Here is a 21479-nt window from a genome sequence, read left to right as displayed (position 1 = left end):
TACTTCTATGCCCAGCTATTGTCTCTGGACTTTAAATGACAAGGCATATGTTCTAATCCACTTTGTCATGATGAGCTGCCACAGGAATGATTTACTATATTTCATTACAGTTCAGTTCAGTTCAGTCACTCAGTCGTGTCCGACTCTTTGTGACCCCATGAATTGCAGCACGTCAGGCCTCCCTGTCCATCACCAACTCCCGGAGTTCACCCAAACTCACGTCCATCGAGTCAGTGATGCCATCCAGCCATCTCATCCTCTGTCGTCCCCTTCTCCTCCTGCCCCCAATCCCTCCCAGCATCAGAGTCTTCCAATGAGTCAGCTCTTCACATGACGTGGCCAAAGTATTGGAGTTTCAGCTTTAGCATCAGTCCTTCCAAAGAACACCCAGGACTGATCTCCTTTAGAATGGACTGGTTGGATCTCCTTGTAGTGATTTTGGAGCCCCCCAAAATAAAGTCTGACACTGTTTCCACTGTTTCCCCACATGACTTTAAATCCCCCATCTCAAATATAAATTTGAAAAATTACCCGTAACAGTTCCGCTGATGTTGGCCTTTCCTGAGGCGTTTTCTGCAAGCAGTAATCAACAAATCTCCTGAAGGGATCTGTCCTGTGTGTGCAAATACATTGAAAGAAAATAAAATCAGGGTCTGTAGAACATACTGATCACTTTAAATAATTTTTATCCAAGGGAAAACTTCTTGTTTTGGGAGATTTTTATTAAAATACTTTGGAGTGTCAGGAGAACTGGCCCATTTTCAAGTTTGAGGTATCTAAAATTAATTCTTTAGGATAATGAATGTGGACAGTTTCAAGTCAGTCAACACATAAACGTATCTTATGATATAAGCAAAGTCAAATTGCAATATATCTCAGAAAATGAAAAATACTATATTTATATAAAACAATTTCGTATACATTTTTCTCTCCAAAGATAACAGCTCTCATAAGCCTAAAGCCTATATTCTTCACGACAAATTGGTAACTCTTTCATCACCCAGAACCTATAACCAGGTAGTAAAACTTGAAGCATAAGGGACAGAGAACCTAGGAGGATGCTCTCTGGATGAAAATGCCTTCTCTCTAGAAAATTTCATTCTGTTTACTCTTCTTGGACATTGCCCTTTTACAGTAGCTCTGTGATTCTAACAGTTATTAAAATGTTATAATTTTCAGAGAGGGCACTTTATCCTTGCTGACAAATGATTATAATGAGATGATCAATATAAGACCATCATGACTTAGAGACTAGACTTGTTAGGAAGGTAGCAGGTCATATATGTACCTGTTAGAATTTCCGTTACTACATATATTAATAACACAGTACAAGCCATAGTGAGGGCAGAAATACTGTGTGTGTGTAAAAAGTTCAGGCTTATAAAGCATCAGTGTCTGTTATCATAGCATACAACGAAGGAATGAAATGCTTCTAAGTCAGATATTTAAAACATAGTTTAGTGAAAGTGCCAAAAACATATGGTGATTTTCTTACAGATTAAAAATGACAGCTCAGCCTTACCATTCATTAGACTGTAACGTGGGGGAGTCATTCTGGGCAATGTGATATAAGGCACTCATGGCATTCATGTTGAAAAGAGGGGGCTTCCGTTCCGCTGAAAGAAGAGAAACACAATAAAGCAGTTCTTGAAAGACATTAGGCAGATGGGAAAATAAGGAACTGTGAGCAAAGCTTGGCCACTAGCTTGCTATTATCATCATGCTGCATAATCCACTTATTGTAATCTCTAAGGTTGCTCAGGATAGCCATTCAAAAGAAGCTGCTGGTCATCTTAAAGTACACTGGAAAAGCTCCAAACAGAATCCATTTCAAGAAAGTAAAAAAATTTTTCCTATGGATCTTCAAAAAGTTGAACTTTGTTTTCCTACAACAGGTACGAACATCTTTGTGTGTTGTTTTATTTCAAATAAAAATGTGTATTCATTGAAAAAAAACAGAAAGCAGAGCAGTTGAATTAAAAAAAAAAGATTATGGAACATCTTAATCATCACCAACAGAGTATGGAAGATAAGAGTAATTCAATCCAATAAACACCATTTGAGGGCTCATCCAGACCAATGAAGTGGTACAAGTAGGGGTGGCGGGGAAAAAGGAGGATAAATGTAAGCAAGGTTTGGTCCATCCATTTTCTAAGGAGAAACTCACTGAGTCAGTTACTTCTTTGTAAAATACATACTCCACTTCAGCCCACTGTGAACTCCTCTTTGGAATTTCTATTACTCTTTTAGTAGAGTGCTCACTTGGCATGCACTCTCCTATTGCATTTACATAAACATACAAATCTTTCCTCTCAACACAAATCATAAACTCTTAAGAGCAAGATCTTATAACCTTAATACTCTTGTTCTTTTATTTATTCTCTAGCATATGTAATAAGATCATATTCAAATATTAGGTGTTCCACTTATTGATCAAAGGAAAGAAACAAGGTTCTAGTTCTTAGCACAGCTAATTTTACGCTATTTACTAGTTATGTCACAGAAGATAAATCACTATCTTGTTCCACGTGCTTATCCTAATGGATTCTTGATATAGTTCCACTCTGTAATTCATAATCTGATCTCAGGTTTCATCAGAGCATCTTGGTTTTTAAGTAAAGATTTAACCACTTTAAAAAAAGTGAATCCAGCTTATTCTATGCAATTCTAAGAAACAGAACAAGAAGTAAGGGCAGGGAACAAGAAGTTTCACGTAAGACATTTTTACTCATAGAAGGAAGAACTTCTGAAAAACCAGAGTGGTAAAACAAAACCAAAAAACCCCATGAAACCCAGAATGAATAATGTTGAGATAGTGAACTTTAAGCTATCGGCAGAGTTCCAGTAGAAGCCAACTATACTTATCAGTGATCCTCTGGAAGGGCCTCTTATATTCTTAACTGAATGATCTCTGATATCTTTGACATGTGACAGTCTATGATTTGATAAGTATTTTTGATTAACTTCTCAATAGGATACTTTACACTTACCAGATATCAGTATTATAGGGACATGGACTGTTAACAAGTGGAAATTTGAAAGTTGCAGTGTGGACAAAAGGATTTTATACCTGTTTCAAGCATGGAAGGCAAAAAAAAAAAAATAGTCTCAGGTTTATTTTATTTAGCAGGAGGTAGATCTGAGAAAGTTTTTAGAGCTTGGCCTTCTGACAACTTCAAGTATTTGAAGCCATGTGGAAGCAGGAACTCATCATGTAACCATCAATGGATTCCCACTGTTCTTAGGACAAAGTCTAGATTCTTAAACAAAGTCTCCTGGCCTTTACTAACATGGCCCTGGCTACTTCCAGCACATCATTCTGAGGAGAAATTTTCGCCCATTCTCATGCATCTGTTGCTTCACTGAAAGAACCAAGGTCAGAGCCTTTCACACATGTTGCTTTCTCTGTCTGGTCTCCCTTTTCACTTTTGTTCCTTATACTTTACCTGGTTAATTCCTCCTAATCCTTCAGGTTTCACCTTAAATAAAGTTGCATTTCTGCATTAGTTTAATACATATTTATTCAAGGCTTTTTATATGTTCACAATCTCTTCCTTAGGGAACCTCTGAAGACTAGGTGTCCCACTAGATTTTGTCACTGAAAATTATATTTTAACTTTTTACCACCTATCACAACCATAACTAGTTATGTAATTCTTTATTTAATGTGTATCTTCCTTGCTAAATTTCATTAGGGACAATGTCTATTATGTTCATCTCTGCATTCTCACTGCTGAGTATAACATCTGGTATATATTTTTGGTGGCCCCAAAATACCTCTAAAATAAATAAATAAAGGTTAAGCAAATTAAGACAAAGAAGAAACTTTGTTAACAAAGAATCTTTGTGCAGCAAGAAGTCACAAAGATGACTGAGAAGTGACTAACTCTTGGGGCTTACATCAGATACTATGTGGTGGCTTCATTCACTATTAGAACAGTAGGAATCTTCTCACCGGCCAAAGAAACACAATTCAAACTGCTCAGAACATGAAATTGCACAGGAGAAACAGTAAGGAAGGGGAAATAGAAAAAGAACAAAGGAGAAATTTAGAAAGAGGAGGATGAAGGAACAACAAAATCCAATTCAATTATGATAAGGCTCCAAGATCTGCCTTTTCAAATAGACCTCAGTGTCTCTTCAATAATCCTGTGCATTTTATAAAGATAGTACTGGTATTTCAATTTTTAAGAAGATTTTAAAAAGGAAGAAGCTCTGCAAGACTAAATATATCTCTATCCCCTCAACATACATTACAACATTCATTTATTAACACAAACAGTGAGTGGCAATAAGAAAGTGAATGGAAGAAGAATATTCCAGGCAGAGAAACTATGTAACAACATTTATGTCCTCCTGCCCCCATTCCTTGGAGAATTCATTTCTGAAAAGTCAATTCCCTATCAATGCTGATGAACCATTTGCCAGCTTCTACCATGATCTGTGCTGGTGAACTAAGCATCTGTAGATTAAACAGAAAAGCGTCAGATTAACCTATTCTTGAAATAATCTCAAAAAATAAAGTATCTGGTGACTGGACAATTTTAATGTCCAAGAATTTTCCAAGGATGCATGAATTTAACTAGTTTTTTTCCAGTGGAAGATCAAGTTAGCAAAGAGAATTTGTAAAACAGGTTTAACCACTCAGGAATCTTGGAGCTTGATCCAGGAAAGAGGGATGGTGCCAGTAAAAGTATCATCTTCTTGCTTTCTGATAATACCTCAGTGATTCAATGTACAGATTAGGGGCCTTCTTAAGAATATGCAATTCTACAGAAGAGATATCATAAGAAAAGGGGACAAAACATTATTCAGTCACTACAACTTGTACTGTAATTTCAACATTAAAAGCACAATTTAGAGTACACTGTCTGTATGTGAAATTTCATTAAACCTCAAACACACAGAAAACTTAGAAAAATTATTGCTTAGGATTATATATGCAGCAGTTTAATCATCTTTCATTTAAAAAAATAAATTTCTTTTATGTGTCCATTAACAAGACTAATGCAGAAGGAAACGGCAACCCACTTTAGTATTCTTGCCTAGAGAATCTCATGGACACAGGAGCCTGGTGGTTTACAGTCCATGGGGTCACAAAGAGTCAGGCATGACTGAGTGACTGAACAACAACAATAGACTAATGCCAAGGAAATAGAGATGTTATGGTAAAGTTGTCAAAAAGGTACTTGTATGGTTTATTACATTACCAATATAATATGTTTTGAATAACTGCTGGGAACTTTAATATCCTTGGTAACAATTTTATTTTATGAATATTAACTGAGCATGTACTATCATCCTTCTCCGAATCTGTCATTAACAATAAGTTGCATTGCAATTCAAGATGCACCACTATTTTAGGTATAACTTAGAATAAAATGCTGCCAATTATAATCATGAAATACTGTTGCCTGTAAAATACCTTCCTATTTAAAGAGATGTTAAAATGTAAATTAAAAATTTGATGAAATATCACATATATTACTAGGATTGTGCTGAGGATGCCTAACATTTACTGAACACATACTATACAAAAGATTTAATAATAAGCACATTAAGTCCATATTTTCATTTAATCCCAACAATCTGCATAAGGTAGGGGATCTTATTAGGCAAATTTCATAGAGAGTTAAAACATCTTGAACAAAATCATACAACTAAGAAATGGCAGAGCTGGCATTAGAACTCAGGTTTATCTTCTTTACAACAGAGCGTGCGTGCTCTCAGGCATAATGTGATACTGTCATCTATCAATTTGAAGGAATAGCTGCCATGGAGGATAAGACAATTTGAGAGAAAGTTACTTTGTTCTTTGATTCAGTAAGTTCAGTTCACGTCACTCAGTCGTGGCCGACTCTTTGTGACCTCATGAACCGCAGCACGCCAGGCCTCCCTGTCCAACGCCAACTCCCGGAGTCTACTTAAACCCATGTCCATTGAGTCAGTGATGCCATCCAAGCATCTTATCCTCTGTTGTCCCCTTCTCCTCCCACCTTCAATCTTTCCCAGCATCAAGGTCTTTTCAAATGAGTCAGCTCTTCGCATCAGGTGGCCAAAGTACTGGAGTTTCAGTTTCAACATCAGTCCTTCCAAAGAACACCCAGGACTGATCTTTAGGATGGACTGGTTGGATCTCCTTGCAGTGCAAGGGACTGCCAAGAGTCTTCTCCAACACCACAGTTCAAAAGCATCAATTCTTTGGCACTCAGCTTTCTTTATAGTCCAACTCTCACATCCATACATGATACTGCAAAAACCATAGCCTTGACTAGATGGACCTTTGTTGGCTGTAAATCACTTTATAAAAGGCAATCAAAGTTAGGTTGATATAGAGAGCATGTTGTTATATATATTTCAATTTAAAAAGGTAAAATCAGAAATTAAGCACATACAAGGGACTCTTAAGAAAGGAAATACCAAGTTATCTCCTGGAACCTGTAGCTATTTTGCCAATATCCACGGCTGTTTGAAACTCCAGTCATTATTACATCTACAGCATATTAAAAAGCAGAGACATTACTTTGCCTACAAAGACCTGAAGAGTCAAAGCTATGGTTTTTCCAGCTGTCATATACAGATGTGAGAGCTGGACGATAAAAAAAGGCTGAGCGCCAAAAAACTGATGTCTTCGAAATGTGGTGCTGGAGAAGACTCTTGAGAGTCCCTTGGATTGCAAGGAGATTCAACCAGTCAGTTCTAAAGGAAATCAACCCTGAATATTCACTGGAAGGACTGATGCTGAAGCTCCAATACTTTGGCCACCTGACATGAAAAGCTAACTCACTGGAAAAGACCCTGATGCTGGGAAAGATTGAACGCAGGAGGAGAAGGGGATGACAGAGGATGAGATGGTTGGATGGCATCACCAACTCAATGGACAAGAATCTGAACAAACTCTGGGAGATGGTGACGAACAGGGAAGTCTGGCATGCTGCAGTCCATGGGGTCGCAAAGAGTCAGACATGATTGACTGACTGAACAACAACATATCTACATAGTATAAAAACTGATGTGATGATGATCTTGAATCATCATAAAAGGGTATGTGCCAAATCCATGTCATAGTTTAAATAGATTTAGGTAAGAAAAAACTTGTTAAAACAATGGGTGGGCACTAATTAGCTGTAATGTTCAACTCGGGGGACAACCTTGTAAAGTGCTGTAAGTGAGGAGGTGTTACTATAGTTTCAGTGTTACAAGTAAAATTTTGATTCATTTTAGAACATAAATGACAAAATAGGAATAATCCTTTCTTCTAAAAAATAAGTAGATGTAACTTCCTCTTCTATTCTCCAAAATTCAATATTCTGAAATGATATCTCTTACATCTATTAGTATACATGTATACTCATAAACAACATATAAAGTTGCTTGTAAAACTTTCATAATTGGTATCATACTGTATCTATACTCTTGTGACATTTTTTGTTCATTCAGTGTTGTGATCTGAGATTTATCCATGATGACACATGTAGATCTAGTTCATCCTTAACTGTGATACAGTAATTCATAATTAATTCAGTCATTCTTAGGGTAAGAAATTAGGTTGTTTCCAACTATTCTTGCTTCTACAAACAAGGTTGAAGCCTTCCACATTTTCTAGTGTATATATATAAAATTTCTAAAGTGTATACTTAGAAGTGTTGAGTCACTGACACTCATCAACCTTACCAGATGTTGCCAACTTGCTCTCCAACATGGTTATACCAATTTATACTCCTATCAATAGTGTTTGGGAGTTCCTGTTTCTTTAGCAGCTTCCCATCTGGCTTTAAAAAATTATACCAATCTGATAAATATGAAATGGTTCTACTTTGCATTTCACTGAATACTAATGAAGTGGAGTATCTTCTGATGTTTGTTGTCCATTTATGCTTTCTTTTCAGTGCTAACTCCTTGATCATACTCATTGTCCATTTTTCTGCTGGCAGTTTGTTGTTTTCTTTTTAATAAAGAAATTTGGTAAAGAAGTTGTGAGAGTTCCTCAGAAATTCGGGGCCAATACTCTGTTAGTTATGTTTCAGCTACTTTCCATTAGTCTATACGTAAAGTAATGCTCAAAATTCTCCAAGCCAGGCTTCAGCAATACCTGAACTGTGAAATTCCAGATGTTCAAGCTGGTTTTAGAAAAGGCAGAGGAACCAGAGATCAAATTGCCAACATCCCCTGGATCATGGAAAAAGCAAGAGAGTTCCAGAAAGACATCTATTTCTGCTTTATTGACTATGCCAAAGCCTTTGACTGTGTGGACCACAATAAACTGGAAAATTCTGAAAGAGATGGGAATACCAGACCACCTGACCTGCCTCTTGAGAAATCTGTATGCAGGTCAGGAAGCAACAGTTAGAACTGGACATGGAAAAATGGACTGGTTCCAAATAGGAAAAGAGTACATCAAGGCTATATAATGTCACCCTGCTTATTTAACTTATATGCAGAGTACATCATGAGAAACGCTGGGCTGGAGGAAGCACAAGCTGGAATCAAGATTGCCGGGAGAAATATCAATAACCTCAGATATGCAGAGGACACCACCCTTATGGCAGAAAGTGAAGAACAAAAGAGCCTCTTGATGAAAGTGAAAGTGAAGAGTGAAAAAGTTGGCTTAAAGCTCAACATTCAGAAAACGAAGATCATGGCATCCGGTCCCATCACTTCATGGCAAATGGATGAGGAGACAGTGGAAACAGTGGCTGACTTTATTTTTGGGGGCTCCAAAATCACTGCAGATGGTGATTGCAGCCATGAAATTAAAGGATGCTTACTCCTTGGAAGGAAAGTTATGACCAACCTAGCAGCATATTAAAAAGCAGAGACATTACTTTGTCAAAAAGGTCCGTCTAGTCAAGGCTATGGCTTTTCCAGTGGTCATGTATGGATGTGAGAGCTGGTCTATAAAGAAAGCTGAGTGCAGGAGAATTGATGCTTTTGAACTGTGGTGTTGGAAAAGACTCTTGAGAGTCTGTTGGACTGCAAGGAGAACCAACCAGTCCATCCTAAAGGAAACCAGTCCTGGGTGTTCATTGGAAGGTCTGATGTTGAAGCTGAAACTCCAATACTTTTGCCACCTGATATGAAGAACTGACTCATTTGAAAAGACCCTGATGCTGGGAAAGATTGAAGGCAGGAGGAGAAGGGGACAAGAGGATGAGATGGTTAGATGGCATCACTGACTCAATGGATGGGTGTTTGGGTAAACTCTGGGAGTTGGTGATGGACAGGGAGGTCTGGTGTGCTGCGGTTCATGGGGTCGCAAAGAGTCGGACGTGACTGAGCAACTGAATGGAACTGAAGTGAATCTTTTAATTTTTTGTGTTTTATATAGCTTTATATTTTAGAGCACTGGGTTGGCCAAAAAGTTAGTTTGGGTTTTTCCATAGATCTTATTGATGGAGGTATTCCCTAATATGAAGTTTTATCTGGGACTGCTCTCTATGTAGGTCAGTTTTTAGAGTCTAATCTTTGGTAAGTTTGCTAGTACTTTCCCAGAGTTCCCTTATATAAGCTGGAATGTAAATTAAGTAATGGACATTACTATGAAAGAAGGACATATGTCATTATTTGTGGTATGGAGAATGGATATTTTTCAAATATTAATACCAACTGTTGTATATTTTTACACTGGTTAGCTGCCATATGTGCTCTAACTCTTTTACTTAACATAATAACATGAAAATATAACAGAGAGAAAAAGCAATCTTATGATGTTATAACAAAGCATAGAAAAAATATAATAAATTCACATTACCTAGCACATATGTACCAGGAACTCATTAAATATTTAATAATAGCTGGATAAGTGAATTTGTAATTGTAATAAGGAGTGATTTCAAAAGTACAATGGAAACAGCTCTTTGCTCACCCATTTCAATGCAGGTGATCCCAAGTGACCAAATATCAACTTTCCCATCATACTGTCCTTCATCCATAGCTAAGATCACCTCTGGAGCCATCCTGCCAAATATAATTCACAAAACTCAAGTTGCAAATTAAAAATAAAATTCACTTAATAGATTCAACGAAATAGCTGTTTTTGAGCATATTCTAAAGTTTTATCTGATAAAGTTACCATTTCTTTACACAAACAATTTGAAAAAACACTACTGAAAATACAAAAATATACCCAGTGATTTACATGAAAAAATACATGATTTTCAACAGGCCTTTTACTATCCTTTGATCTTGGCTAAGTTACTTAATCTTTCTTTATATCAGTCTCCTCATCTGTAATATGCAGAGAATTTTATTAGCTACCTCAGAGATATTTGTAAAGGATTAATATGTATGAAACACTTTAACTACTTTAAACAATATGAAAAATACTTCATGCAATTACATAAAGCAATATATAATCAGGTATTTCCAAGATGTTATAAGTTAAAAAACAAATAAACTGGCTACAGTAATGGATATTATTTTATTTGTCCATAATGGATTTTCATTAGGAGGGTAAGGGTTATATAGTTTAAGATGATCTGTTCTCTATTAGTGTGTGTAAGTAGTTGCATAGTATATGTTATTTGATGATGGTGGGAAAAATTTCAAATAGTAGCTAATTTTTTTTTAGTAGGCAAGTAAGTTTCCAGGGGTGTAAGTCATTCCCCAAGGTACAATGAAATTCCAATGTGTCTATGAAATAAATGAAAGGAGTCTTGAATAGAGTGAGATGAAACTTTAAGTCAGAATGACAAGTGAAATAAAGTATCAGAGAATTCAACAGAAATAAGAACATGGATTTCTTTCATTGAAAGGTAAAATTTATGTTCATTGGCTAGAAAAGGCTAAAGAAATTAACTTGTTCTTGCCTAGGGACTCTGCCTGAAGAGAAAAGTTCAAAAGAAACTTTAAATGAAATATAAAACCTGAGCTTGGTCAGTGAGTTGATAATCCTACTCAGTTTACACACAGTGACATCAATCTTATTTGAACAATTTAAAGTCACTGGAAATTTTATACTCAGTCTAAGTGTTTCTTTTTTGCTAGTGAAGTTTCTATCCTTCCTAATGTAATCTCATTTGAGGCACATGGTGAGACAGTGTAAAAAAAAAAAGAACCAAACAAAACCAGTGCTATGAGCCCATCTTGGTTACACACACATATTGTAAAACTATGTTGTGTTTTCTAATTCCACATACCAGTAAGGTGTGCCCACGAAGGAATTGGCAGGAGAAGCCATTGAGGCAGATCCAAAATCCGCTAGTTTCACCTGACCTGGCTCTGTTAGAAGAATGTTTCCTGCTTTAATATCCCTATAGGAAAAAATAAGAGGGTTAGAAAATTACTTTTCAATTTTGATTATGGAATAGGTCAGAGCATGCAATTAATAAGACAAAAAATTCATTAAAAAAAAAAACTTGCTCAGTTAGCCAGAAGGGGATTTAGTAATTACTGCAAGTTATAAAGGGGACCAAATTCCTTGGTGTACTTACTGGTAGGTCATAGTAATTATTAAAACATACAGCTTCCTTCAGAGGTGAAGAATGAAATGAGAAAAGAGGCAGACATGGCAGACAAGGTAACCTCTCAGTTCCTACACTTACAAAAGCATATGAATTGCTAAATTCAGTCATCAACAGTATTCTTCATGCTGGGAAAACTGGTGCCATTTGTAACACTTTTTTTCTTTTCTAAATTTCATGACATTTTTTGAGTCTAAACAAATCTTTAATGACTCTGAATTGACTACCTACCAATAAACCTCAGCTACACACATACCTTTTCTTTCTTGCCTGTGACCCTTTCTCTCTGCCTTTAATTGTAACTGCAACTCTAAGGCATTTGAGGGTACATGTTATAGAGAAGGTGTTATTTTAAAAATAACACTGTACAGTAAAAAGAAGACCCTGAAAGATCAAAACAAACAAGGATTAGGGGTTAGGAAATTGCATTTCTATTGTATTATTACAAAGAATCTCAACTAGTTACTATTAAAGCTATTAGAAGTTTTATGCAACAAAAAGTTAAAAAAACATGATTTTAAAAAATTCAATCTCAAGTGGTTACTACTAAAGCTGTTAGAAATTCTATGCAGCAAAATTTTTTAAAAATATGATTTAAAAAATTCAATCTTCAGTATGAAAAATATGATTTAAAAAATTCAATCTTCAGTATGAAAATTCAGAATGAGAAGATGTGGATGTACTCTTTATTATTTTTAAAAAAGGGATGAGGTGTAATGAGTACTAGGAATTAAGAATTATACATTGATGGGCAATGGAAAGATAAAGCAGAGGGAATGAGGAAAACTTATGTCAAGGTGAAAATAAAAGGTTCAAATGCTCCCAAAATAATTTTTCCAAAAATCTTCCCTTGAAAATTCAGTTTCTTTCCTCATGATGACATTAGGCATTGGCAGAGAAAACTAAAAAAAAAAGAAGCATTATTTAATTCTCATACAATAGAAAAATATCTTTTCTCTAACACTGACTTGCCTTTTAAATTAAAACAATAAGAATCTGAATTTATTTTTAACTAAAGAGCATTCTTTAAAAGTTTTTTTGTCTTTTCAATTCCCTTTACATATTAAAAGATAAAGTGTAATATGGAACAAAACATTAATGTGTAAATTAAGGTAACAAAGGCACAAAAAACTGAACTGTGACTTTTATAAACAGAAACAAGCAAAACAAGTTGACATTCAGTAATGGCACCTTATATACATTCATATTAAAGTTGTCAAATCTTCAGAAATTATAGTTAAATCAATTTTGTCAATATTTATTAGCCATGGTTAGGGTCATTCTTCATCCTTACAAACAAGCCAAACTCATGATAGGAATTTTGGTCTATCTGTCTTGAGGGAGTTCTATTTTGCAGTATGTACTAGTAACTGACAATGGCTACTCTAGAGTAATGAGAAAAGAAGCAAAAGAAGAACCTATGACTTAATAGTTTCATTTCTTCCTGGTAAATGTAAATTTTTTCCTTATGGCTTTAAGCCATCTCAGATCCTTTCACTACTACTTGGCCACTATTCATTAAAGTAACAGTACTAGAAGTTCTTTACTGAGATGAAAAACTGGTAATGACAACTTTGCTTAGAAATTAGTGCTGGGAAGTAGGTTGGAAAGAAGAGAGTGGGGCTGTGACAAACAAAATGTAACTTAGAGGGAAGCCTTGTGTTGCTGCTGCTAAGTCACTTCAGTCGTGTCTGACTCTGTGCGACCCCATAGACAGCAGCCCACCAGGCTCCCCTGCCCCTGGGATTCTCCAGGCAAGAACACTGGAGTGGTTTAGCCTTGTGTTAGGCATTAGAAAATCTGAGTTTCAATCTTTATTACATAAATGCTAGGAAACTATGGGCTAATTATTTAAATTGTTCTAAGTCTCAGATGGTTTTTCATCATCTGCTGAAATGAAGATGATAATACCTTCCTATATATCTATATGGACTAAAGAAATGCAAAAAATTTTAAATTGATAGAATAGCATATATTCACGTGAGACTGACTTGTTATTTGCAACAGGAAAAGAAGAACTCAGCTAGGAAATAAACATATGTAAGCAAAGCTAATTTTCTTTTCCTTTTTTTATTGACAGTATCTAAAGGTTGCTGGGCTCCTCTTCAAATTTCGCTGCAACATTAAGCCTGGAGAATAGTTACCTAGAGAACAGAGATGATATAAGTCTTTATGGATATATGGGAGAGATGAAGAGATAGGAACTAAATTCTGGCAACTTTACTCTTTACATTCAGAAGCAGCAGCAATCTGTTTGCTTCCCATAAATCCTCAGGCACCCTAAAAATTGGAGCATGCACTAATTTTCAAGGTTCCTTGAACAGACAGTCCTGTAACTGAAATGAAAATGTAACTGGTCTCTAATCTTACCTATGAATCAGTGCATGAGAATGCAGGTAGGCTAGCCCCTGCAAGGCACCGTGAGTAATGGCAGCGATCTCCACTTCCTGAAGTGGTTTCTTATGAACTGAGGAAGGAAAAAAAAAAAAGCCAAGAGTGGATGATCAGTTTCATTCCTATTTTTATTATCTTATATAGCAATACCAGACTGAATTATGTACTTTCTTAAATGACAATTTGGAAACACATTCACCTAAATACATAGGATATATTTTCCTATATTTTCCATAGAATATATTTTCCTATAGAATTTTCCTAGAGAATAAATAATCAGAAAACTCAAGCATAAAAACAAACTCCTTCAAAATAAAATAAAACAAAGCCTGATAGTCACTGTGCTGCTGTGCTGTGCTGTGCTCAGGTGAGTCTGATTCTTTGCGATCTTATAGACTGTAGCCCTCCAGGCTCCTCTATCCATGGGATTCTCCAGGCAAGAATACTGGAGTGGGTTGCCATTTCTTTCTCCAGATACTCACTGTAAGGAACTGTTAATTTACTTGTCAGTTGCAAGTCAAAACCACACTGATTCCAATGTGTGGAATTTGGCCAGGTCCAAATTTACCAGTCCCGCTGACACTTTAAATGCCTAGAGTGTTTTCAGTTCAGTTCAGTTGCTCAGTCATGTCCAACTTTGTGTGACCCCATGGACTGCAGCATGCCAGGCTTCCCTGTCCATCACCAACTCCTGGAGCTTGCTCAAACTCATGTCCATCCAGTTGGTGATACCATCCAACCATCTCATCCTCTGTCATCCCCTTCTCCTCCCATCTTCGGTCTTTCCCAGCATCAGGGTCTTTTCTTTACATCAGGTGGCCAAAGTACTGGCGTTTCAGCTTCAGCATCAGTCTTTCCAATGAATATTCAGGACTGATTTCCTTTAGGATACAGTTGGTTGGATCTCCTTGTAGTCCAAAGAACCTTCAAGAGGCTTCTCAAACACCACAGTTCAAAAGCATCGATTCTTTGGCATTCAACCTTCTTTATGGTCCAACTCTCACATCCATATATGACTACTAGAGTGTTTTAGACTGCATTATTCTCCTCTGTCACAAGCCACCTGTAAGTACTCCTTCTAACCACAAGTTTTCATTATTGGTGAAAGCAGCTAATAAGCAATTTCTATTCATAGATCAAGGATAATATAAGAAAGTCTTTTTTAAAAATGTAAAATTTTAACATAGTCTCTGGTTATAACAGTGTCCTGCATAGGAGAACTGATGCTGATGCTGAGTCGCTTCAGTCGTGTCCGACTCTGTGCGACCCCACAGACGGCAGCCTACTAGGCTCCTCTGTCCCTGGGATTCTCCAGGCAAGAATACTGGAGTGGGTTGCCATTTCCTTCTCCAATGCATGAAAGTCAAAAGTGAAAGTGAAGTCGCTCAGTCGTGCCCGACTCTTAGCGACCCCATGGGCTGCAGCCTACCAGGCTTCTCCGTCCATGGGATTTTCCAGGCAAGAGTGCTGGAGTGGGGTGCCATTGCCTTCTCCGTTAGGAGAACTAGGTCAGTCAAAAGATGTGATAGGGTTAAATATCAACATAATTTGATATCATCTGCCTATATTTCATATATACACATGAATTTGATGTTTCTGGCTACATATACTACACGACATTACCCAAATATTTTAGTAGTATCTGCCGTGGATGGCCATGAACTAAAAGAGTGAGAGGGCTACTAGTCATTAATCAGATATCAGCGACAGTGCAGAGACACAGTCTGCATGGCTTATCCACGTAACCCTTAAGTCTAAGTGGCATTAACCTTTTAGTTTGCCCAAGGTGTGCTTTAGTATAGGAGCAGATAACACTCTGGTCAAGGTAAAAAGGAAAGAAAGGGAAAGTGCTTTTATCCTTACCTTCTAACAAATCAGAGGCTGAGCCTAAGCAATATTCCATCACCAACTGTAACAGATTGAAATAATAATCAGAATAATTATTCTTATTAACCTAAGAATAAGAAATTGCTAAAACCAATCAACTAACCAAGAACTAAGAATACTAAGAGAATAAATACTCTGATATACCTGAACCTGGATTAAATCTTGGTCATCTGGCACTAGAAATTGATTTTTATAACTTTTATCATCTGCTTTTGCTATTTTCTATTTGAAATTGGAATTGGTCTAAGACAATATGGGGATTGTACTCAAGGATTTAAGGTAGTTAGGTTACAGTATAACTTTAAATTTTGTAACTTTAAAAAAAAGTGGTAACCAAATACACGACCCAGTAAAATCTACACTAGGAATTACTAAGTAGAATAAGTCAAAAGCTATAAGCTCTCTACTTTCACATTTTAAAAAGTTCTAAACAAGAAAATACTAGTTAGAATCTCAATCTAAATATGTAGCCTTCTATGTGTCATTACATTAGCTTGAATCCCCAAGACAGATGGGATAGTTCAATGTATGTCTTAAAATATTTCTAGAATATTACTAAAATTAAAATAATATTTATTTTTGGGGGGTTTGCAACCTTGGAAGGTTTTTGAAAAGCAAAAATGAGAAAACTCTTTACTCTCATCTTAGATTTTTTTATGCATCCCAGACTATTGCTGATTTGTAGCCAAGGTCAGAAGTGGAGTGTTCAGTTACCAATCTACACACACACACAAGCATGCACACTCTTACAAATTATTATTTCTTAAAAACATAGTATGTTTATTATGAATACAAATTTCCTATAATCATATAGATACAACTACTAATAACATATTAATTCCTTTCATTTAAAAAAGTATATGTGAAAACACTTGTGTATTATTTACCCTGCATTACTGGAATATTTTAGAAGAATATGAGATACAATATTATATATTATATTATAATTATATGTCATAATATAATAAATAATTATATACTATATAACAATATAATACATAGCTCATAGTCTTAATTATTCTAGTAGCAAGGTACATAATACATAATCTATTATATATCATACATTATATATAATAATATAGATATAACTTTATATTATTAAATTTATTATATATTTATAGGTACAATTAAATATATATTATATAAAAAAGATTCTATTTCTAGAATACTCTAAAAAGTATGAGAAATTTAGAAGTTTAAAGTTTAGAAACTTTATTATAGCTTTCTGCTTTATATTAAAAGTAAGAAGATTCAGAAATATTAATTTTATTTCTTATTGTGAAATGAAACAGTTCACATAAGTGAATATTATAATGAACATTAGCCTTTTATGGGCTTCCCTGGTGGCTCAGCTGGGAAAGAATCTGCCTGCAATGCAGGAGACCTGGGTTCAATCCCTGGGTTGGGAAGATTCCCTGGTGAAGGGAATGGCTACCCATTCTAGTATTCTGGCCTGGAGAATTCCATGGACAGTACAGTCCATGGGGTCAACAAAGGGTTGGACATGACTGAGTGATTTTCACTTTCAGCCTTTTATGTGTACTATTTTTCTTTTTTATTCTGCTTTATTAAGGTATAACTGACAAACACTATTGTCTTCTTAGTTTTGATGGAAACATTTCTCATCTGTATTACTTACTTTTCTATGTTATTTTTAATTAAAAATTTAAAAAAAATTTTTTTATTTTTTTGGTGGAGTCATACAGCTTGCAAGATCTTCATTCCCAAACCAGGGATGGAATCCAGGCCCTCTGCAGTGGGCCTGGGTCAGGGAATTCCCTCTACTTTCTTAAATTATGTAAACTGATATGCACATATAACTGAGTATAAGGAAAATGAACATATAATTTAAAAAATGAATGGAGTAAATGTTTATAGTTATGCTTCTATGTTTTAAATTACATGTTAACTCTGTATTTCTGCCCCAAATATTCTTTTTCCAATTACTACACAGCACAAGAGCACCTGAGCAGTGGCTAGAAGTTTGACCCTGACATTTAACAGCTCTGGTTGTTCTGCTTTTAAATTATTAGGTCTGCTCTCTAAATTCTCTAACTTCTTCCTTAAGGTCAAAGTAGTTGTGCCTATTTGTATGCATGTCTCTGGCAACTTAGTTCTATGAGTTCCTTCTAATTAGCCTAACAAATGCTTATAAACACAGACTAAGTAACCAAACTTATTAGCACTCTATGTAATCAAAGAGTAAATAGGCTTCAAATAAGAGCTCAGAGAATTTTCTGAAGTTCTGAAATATATGAGATTTAGCACTTGATTTTGTAACATTTACTTTGCCTGCTCAAAATCTCTTTCTTGGCTCCTTCAAGATAGCTGAGATTGCCAGAGAATTGATTTCCAGAGATACTCCTCTTAATTTCTTCTACTCAGGACAGATGCAGTGGCTCTACATATCTTAAGAACTGCTTGAGCAGAAAGGTTTTATGTTTAACCTTTTCTAGTCTATCTGAGAACAAAAATTCCATTCCCTAGCTGGAGATCATGTATAGGAAACGACTTATACAGTGGTGAGTATTCAGTAAATGATATTGATATTGAATACTTTAAACTGAAATGTGCAATCCTGTAAAATACAAACTATAGGATTTTCTGGTTCTATACAATGTCTACTATGTCAGATTAAAATCAGAAGCAAAATCATGTAAAAATAAAAACATACCAAGAAGACAGAGTGGAACAAAAGATTGTTTCATTTAATCATAACCTAGCAAAAAAAATCCAGCAAAAAACCTTAGACAGTGATAGTAGTATCAAGCACAATTCTGAATTTGTGGGGAACTGGAGTAGAGGATGAGAAATGACAAAGACAAAAACTGTAGGATGAGAATAAAAGGCCTTGCTTCTTACTTTTGAAAATAAATCATTGTAAAATGATGTTATTAACTTTCCACTATCTTTTCATTGAATGTTTAACAATAAATTTCCTATAGACTCTTAGATGTCATATTTAAACTTTAGAATGTATACCATATGACACACACTGGAGTAACAATTGTTAAATACTGAAAACAAAAATCAAATGGGACAGAAATGGGCTGATAATTTTATAAACCAAAGACATAATAGAAAAAAAAGGAAAACACAAAAAAATTTTATAGGAAAAAATTAAAAGATAATAGAGGTCCTTTGACTTACCCAAGCAGTGTGCTCTTTCAAGTAGCAACCTTTGTATTCAATGGTATTAGGATGTCTCAATTGTTGTAGAAATTTGACTTCCTTAAGAATATCTTGCCATTTCTATTGAAATCAAAAAGAAGTATCATGATTTTTTAACAGAAGACAGTGTTTTATTTTCAAGTATACATATATAACATTCTTTTCATTATTTTAAGTGGACAAAGAAAATGCTTAATACATGAAGTAGCTATTTAAACTTGTGTTACTTCTTGTTTTAGTACATATAAATGAAATCAATCACCAAATACATTATAACAAATCCATTATACTAATCCTGCGGCTTCACAAGTGGTGCTAGTGGTAAAGGACCTGTCTGCCAATGCAGGAGACGTAAGAGACGTGGTTTGATCCCTGGGTCGGGAAGATCCCCTGGAGAAGGAAATGGCAAGCTGCTTCAGTGTTCTTGCCTGGAGAATCCCATGTACAGAGAAGCCTGGAGGACTACAGTCCATGGGGTCGCAAAGAGACATGACTGAAGTGACTGAGCATACTAAATTCATATTTTATTTCACAAAAGAGTTGATTGAGGTAGAATATTAGTAAATGTTTATTAAATTATCCATAAGGGGAAAAAAAGAACTGTGATAAAGAAATGCTCAGGAAACTTTGTTTCTACTGTCACTTTCATACTAACTTGCATATGTCAGTTTAGTGACACAATGTCTTTAACATACCTCATGTGCCTGCTTCCCACTATAGGACATTTTCTTAATCGCCACCACCTCATTGGTGTGAGCATTTGTGGCCTGTGTTAAGAGAATAGAGAAAAAAAGTTAAAAAAGAATGAACGGTGTTTCAGCCAGTTTAATTTAAATATTTGACTTGACTTTTATAACATTTCACATTCATTCTCTTAGCCTAAAGATGTTGCAACTTTTGACAGCCTAGACAGACCTTTCCAGCCCACTTTAAGGCACCTTTCTTTATCCCTTTCTGAATACATGCAAAGGCTATAACGTAAAAATGGATTGTTGTTGTTCAGTTGCTAAGTCATGTTTCATTCTTTGTGACCCCATAAACTGTAGCATGCCAGTTTTCACTGTCCTTCACTGTCTCCTGGAGTTTGCTCAACTCATGTAGTGAGTTTGACTCAGTAATTGAATCAGTGATGCCATCCAACCATCTCATCCTCTGTCGTCCCCTTCTCCTCATACCCTCAATCTTTCCTAGCATCAGGGTCTTTTCCAATGAGTTGGTTCTTTGTATCAGGTGGCCAAAGTACTGGAGCATCAGCAACAGTCCTTCCAATGAATATTCAGGGTTGATATTGGTTTAACAAAACATATCCAGTCAAAAAAAGTCGTATTTCCAAAATATCCTTACAGGCTTCACCATGTAGAATGTCTACCACTGGAGAAACAGTTAATATGGTAGAGTCATGTAATGAAATAAACATTAAAAGAATGAGGTGATCAGGACTACCCTGGCAGTGGTTAAGACTCCACGCTCTCACTGCAGGGATCATGGGTTCGACCCTGGTCGGGGACCTAAGATGCTGCAGGTGGGGCTGTATAGCCAAAAAAAGAAGTGTTAAAAAAGATGAGGTAATCAATATGTATATGTGATAACAGTAAAAACTAAGATGATCACTGGGCTCTGCATCAGCGTTATACCCCTGATGTTCAATATGATCTTATTTTTGCAAAACTGTAATAATGAGTATATGTGTAGAAAAAATTATGAAAGAATTTATACTGAGATACTTATCAGTGATAATCTCAGGATTATTTAATATATTATTAGTAATTATAATAATTAATAATTACTGTATTATTATTATTAATATATTATTATCTAATAGAACTTTCTGTGATGATGGAAATGTTCTATATCTACATCTACATAGTAGACGTATATAGTATATAGTAGCATGTCAAATGTGGCTCTTGTGACTGAGGAAGTAGATTTTAAATTTAATTTTAATTAACTTAAAATTTAAATAGCGGTTAAAGTACTACACAGTGAAGCAAAGGGTAACATTAAACTTAAGAGGGGCTTTGACTTTCAAAGATACTTATAATAAGAAGGTATTATATAGATATATATACATATTTAAGTGTACATGTGTATATTCATTTATAAAGGTTGCCTTGTCTCATAATTATCTGTATGTATCTTCTCCATGGGGCTTTCCTGGTGGCTCAGTTGCAAAGAATCTGCCTGTCAATGCAGGAGACGCAGGTTCGATCCCTGGGTCGGGAAGATCCCCTTAAGAAGGAAATGGAAACCCACTCCAGTATTCTTGCCTGGGAAATCTCATGGACAGTGGAGCCTGGCAGGCTACAGTTCATAGGGTTGCAAAATGAGTCAGACATGACTGAGCGACTAAAAACAACAATCTTCTCCAAACTGAAAACATAACAGTTCACTGAAAGCACACATGGCAACCATAAATACCTCGGGTAATAATCTTTCCCTCCAAATTCACTTAAGAAATTAAAAACTAAGTAATTTTCTAAAAATTTTCAGAAAAATATAAACATAAGACATTGAAGATTATCTAATCTTAGCCTTCTTTATTAACAGGGCTCCACATCAATGTCA

The 21479-nt window shown here is 35.6% G+C and overlaps 1 protein-coding gene across 3 annotated transcripts in view; it reads right to left on the bottom strand.

Annotated features, from left to right (window-relative positions):
- Positions 1 to 21479, bottom strand: part of TAOK3 (TAO kinase 3) — a 184227-nt gene that overhangs the window by 54710 nt on the left and 108038 nt on the right. For all 3 annotated transcript variants that reach the window (XM_052655171.1, XM_052655172.1, XM_052655173.1), the window contains exons 4-11: positions 19610 to 19681; positions 18894 to 18995; positions 15720 to 15765; positions 13833 to 13929; positions 11139 to 11252; positions 9866 to 9957; positions 1523 to 1616; positions 532 to 613 (exon numbers count right to left, since the gene is read on the bottom strand). In XM_052655171.1, the coding sequence (XP_052511131.1) occupies positions 532 to 613; positions 1523 to 1616; positions 9866 to 9957; positions 11139 to 11252; positions 13833 to 13929; positions 15720 to 15765; positions 18894 to 18995; positions 19610 to 19681 (699 nt within the window). The remainder of the gene's footprint in view (positions 1 to 531; positions 614 to 1522; positions 1617 to 9865; positions 9958 to 11138; positions 11253 to 13832; positions 13930 to 15719; positions 15766 to 18893; positions 18996 to 19609; positions 19682 to 21479) is intronic.

Source organism: Budorcas taxicolor, chromosome 17 (genome assembly GCF_023091745.1).
Source record: "Budorcas taxicolor isolate Tak-1 chromosome 17, Takin1.1, whole genome shotgun sequence".
NCBI classification, from domain to species: Eukaryota; Metazoa; Chordata; class Mammalia; order Artiodactyla; family Bovidae; genus Budorcas; species Budorcas taxicolor.
This window is presented reverse-complemented; position numbering and strand designations above follow the sequence as displayed.